General features: G+C 47.0%; 2 protein-coding genes and 1 long non-coding RNA gene across 3 annotated transcripts in view; 2 read left to right on the forward strand and 1 right to left on the reverse strand.

Annotated features, from left to right (window-relative positions):
• Positions 1-27: 27 nt before the first annotated feature.
• Positions 28-4,225, forward strand: EMG1 (EMG1, N1-specific pseudouridine methyltransferase; the record flags this gene model as incomplete). Its single annotated transcript, XM_008631826.2, has 5 exons — positions 28-129; positions 429-570; positions 930-988; positions 2,610-2,759; positions 3,537-4,225. Coding segments are annotated over 5 exons (567 nt in total), but the record flags the coding sequence as incomplete, so codon positions are not given.
• Positions 4,071-9,676, reverse strand: LPCAT3 (lysophosphatidylcholine acyltransferase 3). Its single transcript, XM_008631824.2, has 12 exons — positions 9,569-9,676; positions 9,348-9,454; positions 9,104-9,197; positions 8,983-9,020; positions 7,948-8,126; positions 7,432-7,540; positions 6,660-6,746; positions 6,210-6,376; positions 5,465-5,612; positions 4,774-4,932; positions 4,528-4,654; positions 4,071-4,417 (listed from the first exon to the last, which is right to left on the reverse strand). The coding sequence occupies exons 2-11, from the start codon at positions 9,450-9,452 to the stop codon at positions 4,538-4,540; spliced, it is 1,203 nt and encodes a 400-aa protein (XP_008630046.2). The 5' UTR covers positions 9,453-9,454; positions 9,569-9,676; the 3' UTR covers positions 4,071-4,417; positions 4,528-4,537.
• Positions 6,725-11,754, forward strand: part of LOC108446155 — a 6,605-nt gene continuing 1,575 nt past the window's right edge. The window contains exon 1 of the long non-coding RNA XR_001861278.1: positions 6,725-6,812. This is a non-coding gene — a long non-coding RNA (uncharacterized LOC108446155). The remainder of the gene's footprint in view (positions 6,813-11,754) is intronic.

Consider the following 11,754-nt stretch of genomic DNA (forward strand, 5'->3'; position numbering starts at 1 on the left):
GCTCACTTGTCCGTGCTTTGGCCGTAGGTGGGGAAAACGTTCGAGCTGCTCAACTGCGACAAGCACAAGGCACTGCTGCTGCGGAACGGCCGGGACCCCGGGGAGGTTCGGCCTGACATCACCCACCAGGTACCCGGGAGCCCGGCAGGTGACTCGGGCGATCGTCCCTCGGATCTGCGGATCCGCTTCTGCCGCTGGAGCCCGGGGACGAGTTTGGCCTCCCCCGCTACGTTCGTGGCTTTTAGGTTTATTCGCTGTTTGAATCTGGGCTTGATTTCTCAGCATTACAGTAGAACTCCCGATGCTGGATGAGCTTTCAGCCTCAGCATCGGTCCCTTCTGCATTTGTGGGGGCTAACCTGCAATTTTCTCTAGAATTCTCTCTCTTGTGCCTTTCTGTTTCCAGTACCGTGTGCTTTTCAATTTCAGAGTCTCCTGATGCTCATGGACAGCCCCCTGAATCGGGCTGGTCTCCTGCAGGTTTATATTCATACCAAGAAAAATGTTCTAATTGAAGTCAATCCCCAAACCAGAATCCCAAGAACTTTTGATCGGTTCTGTGGTCTTATGGGTAAGTGATTCAAACTTTGCACCAGCTATAGAATAATGCAGGAAGGTGGTCAGGATTGGAGGAACTTCGGGAAAAGTCAAAAATTGGCACCAACCTTAAAATGTGAAAGTGAGAAAAGAGCAGAGAAGCGAAAGCCTCTTTCTGTGATGTTCCAGAATGCATTCCCCAGCTGTGTGTTCCTTAGCACAGCGGGGAGTGCCTGTAGGAGGTTGTGCTGTCAGCAAAATAACTTGTTTCAGACTGTGATGGGAACGCTAAAAGTGGGCTTTTTGTGTAGCTCAGCTCAGGCAAAGCATGGGATTCCTCGAGCAAATGAACACACAGCTGAAGTGCTTTTTTTCTTGTTTTCTCTTTGCCAGTTCAACTGCTGCATAAGCTCAGCGTTAGAGCAGCTGATGGGCCTCAGAAACTGCTGAAGGTAAATATTCTGTAACTGTTCACAGCTAATGTTGCAACATTCTAACAGTGAGGTAGGAGGGATTTTTTTTTTTTTGGTGGGGGGGGGGGGGGTTTTTTTGGTTGGGGGGCCTGGTTGTGGGTGTGGTTGCTACTCCACCCCATCACATCATGGCTGGGGGTCCTGGTTTCAGGGGGGCTCTCCCACATCCTAGGTGGCTAGCATGTGCTGTAGGAGCTGCTGCTGCAGGAAAGAAGCCCCAAACACTGCTGTCTTTGGAGCTGAGGGATCTGTTTGCTCCCATGAGCTTGACTACCATGCCTGGGCATTGACGCTTTTTGGGTACAGCTTTTAAAATGGCAGAGAGAGGTGGAAACGAAGGTGTGATTAACTTGAACAGCTTCTGCAGTCACAGAGGGAAAGACTGGATAAACCACAGGGACAAAGGGTTTATCACAATACCAGATTCGTGGAAGAACTACCCTTGTTGCTGGAAATGCCAGAAAATCAGCAGCCTGAGGAAGGTGATGGCGATGTCATCTTGGCAGAGAGCGCTTGGCCCCAGCCTGTGGATCTGCCTGAGGACACGGGTCAGCAGACAGGGAGAGACAAGGAGCAGCCTTTACAGCCTTTTCCACACAGGGCTCTCATGAACCTGGCTCGAGGAACGTGCCAGAACAAGGAGCTGCTGGGCTGGAGCAGGACCTCACTGCGCCGCTCCTCAGACAGCAGCAAGACTCCCAGATGCGAAGAAGAACTAATCATCAAGAACTGATCAAGGCTTAAATGTGTTTTGTAACTGTCTTCTGGAAAATCCAGATTCCCCAAAGAAGGAGAGTGGTTTTAAATCCCAACAGCAGCCTGTTTGCCAGCCGAGACAAAGATACCTAAAGGTCCCCCTTGCTCTTCTTCTGTGCCTGCTTCAAGAGCATATTCTGGATACACACCAAGACTGACAGCGTCTGGACACACCTGCTGGGGTTTGTTGTGTCCCTCTGCCGGGGGATCCCTGACCCTGCTGCGGTCCAGTGTGTACTTTATGGCTCCTTTGCAGGAGAAGGTGGTGTTTGGGATGCTCTTCCTGGGAGCAGTGCTGTGCCTCAGCTTCTCCTGGCTATTCCACACTGCCTACTGGCACTCGGAGAAGGTCTCGTGGACTTCTTTGATTTTCAGAAATTGCACTGCTGGTCATGGGGAGACCACTCATTCCACTGCTCCCCACAGCCAAGATCCATCTACCTCTCCATCACCTGTATCCTGGGCATATCTGCCATGACTGAGCCTCAAGCAAAGGCCAACCCATCCAGGATTGGTTTTGCTCAAGGACCTCGGTGTACTTGGTGGGGAATGCAGGGGGATGGGGAAACAGGGTATGTACCTCAAGAGGATTTGATTTTTGGGTGAGGACAGTCTGTAATGTTGAATTGTGTAGGTAATGTTGGTTGTGGAATGACACTGCCACTGTATTTTGTAAATACCAGGGACAATGAGGACGGACTGCTCCAGATGCACCACTCATGAGCTCCTGATGCAGCCTGCAACCAGCTGATGAATTTTTTGCTTGTTGTTTTTAGCAAACAATGGATCTAGCTATGTGAGGTCTGTTACCTCTACACCCCTTTTAACTTTCTGCTCTCTGCAGGTGATTAAAAACCCAGTCAGCGACCATCTGCCTGTGGGCTGTATGAAGATTGGTACCTCTTTCGCAGCGTCACAGGTGTCGGACCTGCGTGAGCTGGTTCCTGCAGCGGAGCCAGTTGTCATTGTGGTGGGAGCTTTTGCCCACGGGTCGGTAAGTGTGTGTATGCCTTATCTGGGGTTGTAAAAAAGTTTCAGTCTTGTTCTGAGTATGGAGGTTTTATCTGCCCTTTTTTTGGCTTGGTTTGCCCCCCACCCAGCCCCCTGTTATTCCCCGTAGGCTTGTCAAAAAAAGGTCCAAAACTGCAATGCTTGGGACTGTTCTCCCTCCCCAGGGAGCGCATTAGTGAAGGCTAGCAGTTTCTCTGTTGGAGAAATGCTGTGCCTCTGCAGTTGTTGGGGTTGGAAGGGATCTCTGGAGGTCATCTAATCCAAACCCCTGCCAAGGCAGGGTCACCTGGAGCAGGTGACACAGGAACATGTCCAGGTGGATTTTGAATGTCTCCCAGAGAGGGAGACTCCACAACCTCCCTGGACAGCTTGTTCCAGTGTTCTGCCATCCTCATCATTAAGAAGTTCTTCCTCCCGTTTTGGTGAAACTTTGTGTGTTTTAGTTTATGGCCACTGCTCCTCGCCCTATCGCCGGGCACCACAGGAAGGAGTCTGGCACCGTCCTCTTGGCGCCCACCCTTGAGATATTTATGAGCGTTAATGAGATCCCCCCTCAGTCTTCTCTTCCCGAGATGAAACAGGCCCTCCAGTCTCTCCTCATAAGAGAGATGGTTCAGTGTCCTAATCATCTTTCTAGCCTCTGCTGGACCCTCTCTGGTGGCTTCTTGTCTTTCCTGTACTAATGGAGATGGGGCTCAGTGAAAACTTTGTGCAACTTGGTTATTTTGTTTTTTCTATTTTTCTCCCCCTCTTCTCGCAGGTCAGTGTTGACTATACAGAAAAGATGGTCTCCATCAGCAACTATCCCCTCTCTGCTGCCCTGACATGTGCTAAAATTACTACTGCCTTTGAGGAAGTGTGGGGAGTAGTATGAGCTGCTGCTGCTGTCATGATGGACTTGTGTACAGTGACTTCACATTCTGGAAAGGCTCTTTAACTTGGGTGTGGACCTGGTGCAACCTTGGGCTCCTGGAAAAGACTTCAACTTCATCCTTGCGGCTTCTGAAGCAACGAGACTTTAAACAGACTGCCCCAATGACCCTTTTTCCTCCTAATTAAAGGTACCTTTTTTGGTTAAAAAGCACTTGTGAATTTTACTTTCTCATTTTTCATATGTGGGCAGGATGGATCCCCTTATAGCAGGGACTTGGCCCAAATTTGTCACAGAACTGGAATTCTTAGCTGTGCCCTGCTCACCCTGGTGTCACTCGGTCCTGTAGAATCGCCTTGCTCGGTGGCATGTGACAGCTCACACTCCCACACCGAGGCACCCAAGAGGAAAGGAGCTGAAGGCGACGTTAAAAAGACCAGGAGCAATTTTTATCTTAGATGACAAACGTAGAAAAGTCAGAAGGTGGCTCCAATCCAACGCAGCACCTGCCGTGAGTGTGGTACAATCATCTGGTATCAGCGGAGAGACGAGTGCCGGCCGCAGGGTGGCAGAGATAAGGCAACAGACAGAAGGTGGAGAGTCTCAAGGAGGCTCGCTCGGATCCCCTCCTTTTGGGTCTCTGACCCTGTGCTTTCTTCTTCCCCCTCCTTGCGTTGAAAAAAGTCATACTTCAACACAGCAAACTTGGCAGGTGATGCTTTGCTTCCGGAGTGTTAAATCAACTCCTACGAATGCACAGGTGGTACAATCTGAAAAACAGAGGAGCCCTAGATTAGCTTTGGTTGGTTTGATGTTTGCCTTTCACCTTGGGCTGCAGCATTGCTGTCCCACTTCACCTCCTGGTCTCTCCCAGCCTTACCTTTTGGCTGTTACTCTGCTCTTTTTAGCTTTTCTTTTCGTGGCACAATTAATCTGCGAATGTAAGGCAACACCAGCAGTAAGGTGAAGAACAACACGTGGCCACAGAAATAAATAGACCTGTACACCTGTGAAGAGAAAGGCAAGGTTCGGGATCAGCAGCCAGCTCTAAGCCAAGAACACAGGAGAGGTGATGGAGGGAACAGGATTGACCACGTGGGGTCATCTGTTTGTGGCTACTAAGTACCTTCATCCATTTGTCCCAGGTGAAAAGGCAAAATGGCACCAGGGAGTAACCCATAAACATCCAGTGATTAGTCTGCTGCAGCACATAGAAGATGGGCCGCAAGACAGTGATGGAGGCCAACGTGCTTAGGAAAGGACTGTCCCGAACAAGGTTCATGACCTAATTGAAAGAAAAAAAGTAGAATTCTCAACAGTTGGATGTCCTGTGGCTGTATATGCAGGCTCTGGAGTCAAAGTTCTCTATACAGCTGTGTAAAATGTGTTTTAGTAAGCAGCTAGTCAAAAAAAGTAGCTAAATACCCTGTCCTGGCCAAAGTTTCAATTAAGAAAATACATTTTAATAAGGGATATTATTCTCTTAGTACTGGAGATTAACAGAGGCATTCAGCTCATGTGCTTGTCCTCCAGTCTTTCCAGCTGCCAAGCACTTCAGCTGCCCTCTGCTCGTATGCCAAGTTTTCCACTTTTCTCCCTGTCAGCTTCTGCAATCTATTTATGGTTTGCCCACGCAGAAGGCAGCAACCTACTGAACTCTTGAGAACAAAACCCTGCCATGCTTGAAAACCAATTCCAAAGCAAGCAGTTATTTTTCATATTTAATCCAAGTGAATCCTTCAGTGTGGCAGTTTCCAGACTCAGGGGGAAAGGCTAACACAGGTTCCCTGCGTTCTGGTAAGTCAGACAAAGCGCACCTGTCTTTCCACGATGACTATAAGCAGCTCCATCTGAAAGCACACCAGGTAGCCAGAGTGTAGCCCATGCCAAATGGCCAGGAAGAACAGGGCCAGTGCCTGGGACAGCAGTTTGTTGCCCAGGAACTTCAGGCGCTTGAAGATGTAGCTAGAGCAGAAAAGAAACAAAGTGCTTCCAGGTTATCGTCTGCCCTCCCCTGGCTGCGTCAGGGATGCAGGGCCCAGGGCACCCAATGCCTCTGTGCACCCTGAGGTGACAGGAACAGCATGACCAGGGCAAAACCTACATCAGAACAGTCTTAAAGAAATCCCAGCTATAAGGAGAAGAAGGGGGTCATTACGTACAATTTAGCTGTGTGTCCCAGCAAGTGCTGAACCAAAACCCTCTGAGTTTGGCATGGGGAGCACCAGGAGCCATGATGCAGGAAGCAGCTGTCAGAGCAGCTCTGTGGCTGGCTGAGCAGGCAGGCAGCCCCAGGGGCTCACTGTAGTCCTATTCTAGTCTCTGCTGCCATCAACTGCTTGCCTTTATTAATGAACTGCCCTTCCAGGTGGATTAAAAGATCTCTCTAACCCAGTAACCCAATAACCTGTTTCTAAGGGCACAGCAGCAAAACATGGAAGAAGGTGCACAAACTGAAAACTGGCAGATTCTTCCTCGAATGCTCCCGCTCAGCCTAGGGTCTTGGTTCTGCTGACAGAACAGAACTGAGCCATTACAGAAGGGGAATTTTGTCCTACTCACCGGGCCACCCAAGCATTGGTGTTGATGTTGAAAGAAGCAATGGTCCCTGTGAACAAAGGTGTTGTCTCATACAGCCAGACCTTCATGTTGGCACAGGCATTCCACAAAGGCTTTCCATTCTGGTCTTTGCCATTGTACCCCAGACCAGCAAGGATGCAGACACCTTCCTATCAAAAAATGCACAAGAAAGGTAATATGAAAATACTGCCCTTTTTTTGCTGGAGAAGCAGAGCTTAGGAAGTGCTGACACTTCACTGTGTTGAGAGCATCACTAGAGATGGAACAAATGGATTAAAAACTGCCTTTTAGTTATCTAGCCTTTGCTAACTTGGAGCAAGCTGAACTGACCTGCACTGATCTCCAATGGATTTCTTCCATTTAGTGCTAAGTCCAAGAGGCTTGGACCTTTATTCATTTGTCTTTTGCTTCTGGAACGACATCTAGACTCACCGTAACGAGCCAGCAAGTTACGTATTTGTAGAGTATTATTTTGCCCCAGATCAATATGTAACCACAACGGAACCAGAAAGGCTTCTCCTGCAGAGATAAGAGTGAAACAGAATAAAAATAAAACCTGGAGTTGAGTGGCCATAATGACACAAGGTAAGTGGGATCTCATCACTGTCTTTTGTTATAATCTGATGTGTATGTGTTAATACATATGGACTGGGCTGCCAGTTGCAAACTTACACATCATTCTCCTTCCTTTGGTAATATTTGGCTGTACTGAAATAGACAGAGTTTGGGAAGACTCCAGGATTAGCAAAATCACAGTGGAATTTACACAGAAATGCTGATAATCTGCAGGTAGAAATTATTTGTTAGGAGTTTTCCAAGAACCTCAAAGATTCTGGTGAGCCTTACAAGTTACTCTAGTGAGGTTCTTTGCATGTAATGGTTAAATGGAAGGTCATTAAAAGGTCATAAAGCACATATGTTACATTTCCAAAACCAACAGTAGCATGTAAGATCCATTATCTATTTGTAAAAGTTTTCATTTGTTTCAGTTCTGCTCAACACATTCCTGTTCTGCATCAGATGGAATCCACAGGACAGGCAATAAAGCCAAATCAGCTGTGGAAAAGCTTATCACTAGTTGCAACTTATTTTTGAACTGAGGCAAAAATAAAAAAAAAGAAAAAAAAATTCCACTCTTGTAGATCCAGAGCCCCCCAGAGAAGGGGAATTCTTCCACATCCCACAGGGCCAAGTGAATACATACCATATAGTCATCTGAGGTGAGGTATTCATCAGAGATGTACAGGCTGGACAAGGTGTAGGTTACTAGAAACAAGAGACCCAGGCTCAGGCGCTTGAGAGCAGGCACGAAACTGAGAAAGAAAAATATGAAGGTCAAAGAAATGCCTTGGGAAGAGATGATCAAACCCATAGGTTTAAAAACAGGTGGAGAGGAGGAGGTAGGGGAGACAATGATAGGGAGTCACCACATTCCACTGCAGCAGCTGCCTCCATTTGGAAGCTGGGATGCAAACATCACCAGGTTGGAACTGAGTCTGTGCTAAAGATGTCAGATGGTTGTTGATGTTCATGCCCTGGAACAATGCTGGGACATTAAGCAGAGTTACGAGCAACTTTTGAAAGACTGCTTGGTCTCATAAATCACTTGTGGTCACAGCACTTCTGTGTCCAGGTAAGAAGGCAGTCTGCTGCAGGGAACGTGGAGGATTCAGCATTCTAGGATCATAGGAAGGGGAGAAGCTAAGCAGCTTTGTATTACCTATTGGGTCTCTGGCCTGGAACGTCAGTCATCTCACCCCTTGCCAGTTTCTGATAGTCTGTCATGGAGAACTGAGGCCCAACCATGAAGGCACCATAGAAATAGGAGAATCCTGAGACCTCCAGCAAGGTAGGAACTCCCCGGACAGCAAATTGCCGCTGCTCAGGGGTCAGGAACTCCTGCACCAAAGGGAGTGGCATTAACATCATCCCAGGGGTTTCATACTAGCTCTGGATGTTATGTCCTCAGCCTGCCTCCTTACTGGTCTCAGTTCTTGCTCCCCATGGACATGGAACTTTACACTTTGTACTTCACATCCATTCCTCTCCCCAGCCCTCTCTATCCCCACCTCCTCTAAACAGCAACAAGATCCAGGGTTGAGGCCATTTGCACAGATCTCTATTCCCAAATAAGCTCCAAACATGGAAGGGATCTACTGACATGCATCCCTGGCAGCAGAGTAGGCATAGCAGAAGCACTGTATCTGACCTATTCCAGTCTCTGACTGCAATTTCATGTACTCTCCCAAGACCTTATTGTGCTACAATTCCTACTTCTTGATGCAAAAATTGTCTGTAAGTACTTCAAGCTTCAGCTTAGGAAGTTTCAGCTTGACCTCATTCTCTTGCAGTCAGCAGTGATTCCATGGATGCTACAGACTTGGTCAGGCCTCAAAGAGGAGATGGGGAATGCAGGTACTTGAAGCAGGATTGAGACTGTAGCAAGTGTAGTGCCCTCTCCCACAAGCTGTGCTGTGCAACTTCTCTGTTTCATCTGCTCTAGAAATGGGGTCCTAACGAATGGTAAAGGACAACCATTGAAACAACTTCTGTCCATCTCTAGTCACTATTGTCTCTGTTCCAAATGATTTCATTCCACTCTAGAATTCAGTGCCCTCAGACTCTCACAGAAGCTCCCCTCTCAGCTGTGGCTTTTACCTAACAATGCAGCTTGCTAACTCACATCCTTTGAACTTCATTTTCTGATCTCTAGCATGGACAGCATGGAATGATGGAGAAATGATGTCTAACTCACCGGATCTTTTCCTCCATCATAGTAATCGATGGCCAGACCTAGAGGTGAGAAACAGTGACTTGAAGCCCTGGGATGGGCACAGCTTGCAGAGTGCAAGAGAGAGAAGAGAGGTGTCACTCACCAATCAACTTAAGTGTCAAGACACAATGTGGCATTGTCCACTTGATGTCATAATGCTCTGTGGCTGTGAAGTAATATCCAGCCATAAGGTATGTCTGAAAGAAACCATTGTTTCAGTTATTCAAACTAATTCCTCCAGCTGGTTTTTATCTGCCTCCACTTTTCCACCCACAGTTGCTACTGAAGTGCAAAACTGAACAGAGGCCTCCCTTCTACAAACCCAGGGAGTAGGGAAGAGGGTTTACCATCTGAAAGAGGAATGTGGTGATGACGGCAGTGATTGTGCGACCCATTAGTCTCAGTATGAGGAACTGGATTAGGACACATATCAGGGAATGAAAAAACTGCATCCCTGTGGGCAGGAAAAAGAAAGAGAGAGATAAGAAATAGAAATTACATTTATAGGTCCTTCCAAATTGCAGCATGCCCTGGGCCAGGCAGCTCTCTCTTCCCAAACTCATCTTACCAAAATTGAAGTAAGCAATTGACAGTCCTGTGAACACATTGTAGAGATGAACGAGGTAGGGCTCCTTCTGGAAGAGGAAATAGCGCTGGAACAAGGCAAAAGGATATCCTGAGTAGAGGGGGGAAAAAAAAAAAAGGAAGAGTTGTAAATAAGTTTAGACAAGTATTTGTCAGGAACCAAACTACAGCCTTCTTGAACATGTCATTAGAAACATGTACTTTACATGATACATTATCAACCCAGGCCATGGTATTAATTCCTGATACTGTGTTTGCATCTTGGGAGACAGACTCCAGATGAATTACTCTGTACAGAAGAAAATACTTTTAACAGGAACATAATTACAGTAAAACTGACATTGAAGTGCAAAAAATTACAGGATTATAGTTTCTGGCCTCATTCAATGTATGAGATGGATAATGCTAAAATACATGAATCAGACTTCACCCTCTGATTCATTTCCAAATTCTGTGAGAAATACAATGAATATGGCAAGAAACTGGATTTAAAAGAAAAAGGGGGGGGGGAGGGAGAAACTTTATGGTCAATACCATTACAGTGTCCAAAAAAATCAGTCCCACTCCCACTTCAATGAGTTCTTTCAGCTTTAATTTCAGAACTCCTCAGGTAACCTCCAGTAAGATACTCTATCTTTTCTAACTCTACATCTTCGGATTTGCATCTGATTTGTGAAGTACTGGGTACACAAAGCTGTAACTAAAATCCACTGGTACTACGCATGTAGTATTTTTGGAAAAAAAAAATCAGTCAGAAGCATTTCATATGGAGCAGCTAAAAAAAGTGGAAGGGGTTTTTTCCTTGCATTTTGTGCGAGGTAACTCCTAGTCTAAGTTAGGAATGCCTCCAGATTATTCATCTGTGGCTCAAGTGAGAAGCAAACATTTGTGAAGCACTCTGGTAGTACAGTGAGAAGCATCACACAGAACACCACAATTCAATTAAATTCTGTTGTCTAGGTGAGGTTCACAAAGCATGCAGTCAACATTGCCACGTATTAGACAGTAAATATAATATGTCTTAATACACAGTGGCACAGGAAGTGTTGCCCACCTCACGTCTGTATGTGCAATACAGTGTTTCTCAAGGCATGTGCACAAGGTGCTGAACTGGGATACCAGAAGCCACTTTAATTCTGGCATTTTGTAACTTTACTGCTTTATTTTGCAAGCCTGTCTCTTACCCTGCTCAAAAAAAGGGGAAATTCAACACATACCACAATACTGGCATCCATACTACTTATCATCCTAGCTGAAAGCAGCAGCAGTGGATAGAGCTCTGCTACCTGCACTAATGGAGTAGTAGTGGCAGGAGGTGGTCATGTTTTATAGGGAGCAGTAATAAAAGGTGATGAAATGCACATTCTGCTGAGAAGTGTATGATGGATGGAAGGCTTCCAACAAGCAAGGCCAAGTCTAGTCACTACTGTGAGAGGAAATGAGAAACTCTGTCACGTTATGTAAAGTACATGTCTGGCAGTCTGTCAGTGATAACAGGCTGGAACCATTTTAAGGTCCTCTCTGTCCCTGCAAATCCCTTGGGAGGGAGCCCTGGAGCTGGGGACTTTTGGGCTCCTTTCTAGATCCTGGACGGCACCATGTTCTAGTGTGTCCAGATGTGTACCTACTGCCTCCTGAAACCCAGCTGCTGCTCCCCATTTCCTCAGCCTCCTGCCACCCCTCTTTTGGTTTTCCCTGCCTCCTTGTTGCTGTTCCTTCCTCCTTTTGTGTCCCACACCGGTTTCCATGCCACAGGCTGCTTTCTGGCCAGCCCCACATACCACGGCCCTCCGCTCCCAGAGCCTGGCAACCTCCCTCCTGCACATCCAGCCCTGCTCTCCCCTTCCAAAACAGCGGCTCCAAACCCCCCTACAAAATGCCTTACCCAAGCCATCCCTCTCCCTTCCCGCTCTTATCCACACTTTTTACACAGCACACTTCTGTCCCATTCCCCCTCATTGCTGCCCTGAACACCAGCTGAGGGGGAAAGAGGGAATTGGCAAAGAGAGTTCCTCTCATGAGCTCTCTGGGGATACGGGAGTAACTCAAAGAATTAGAGCAATTCACATGACTTAGGAAAAAAAGAAAAAAAAGTAGTATCTTCTACTGGCCTTTTACTCAGAAACATACAAATGGGGATTCTTTGTTCACGAGCCAATTTTCCTGCTG

This window comes from Corvus brachyrhynchos, unplaced genomic scaffold (genome assembly GCF_000691975.1).
Source record: "Corvus brachyrhynchos isolate BGI_N302 unplaced genomic scaffold, ASM69197v1 scaffold3, whole genome shotgun sequence".
NCBI classification, from domain to species: Eukaryota; Metazoa; Chordata; class Aves; order Passeriformes; family Corvidae; genus Corvus; species Corvus brachyrhynchos.

Excerpts from the sequence above, each read along its gene's own strand:
- LPCAT3 (XM_008631824.2), bottom strand. The coding sequence starts at position 9,452 with ATGCAGTTTTTTCATTCCCTGATATGTGTCCTAATCCAGTTCCTCATA. Across the intron at positions 9,021-9,103 it reads CTTGACACTTAAGTTGATTG|GTCTGGCCATCGATTACTAT; the intron begins GTGAGTGACACC and ends TCTCACCTCTAG. Across the intron at positions 5,613-6,209 it reads ACCAATGCTTGGGTGGCCCG|CTACATCTTCAAGCGCCTGA; the intron begins GTGAGTAGGACA and ends TTTCTGCTCTAG.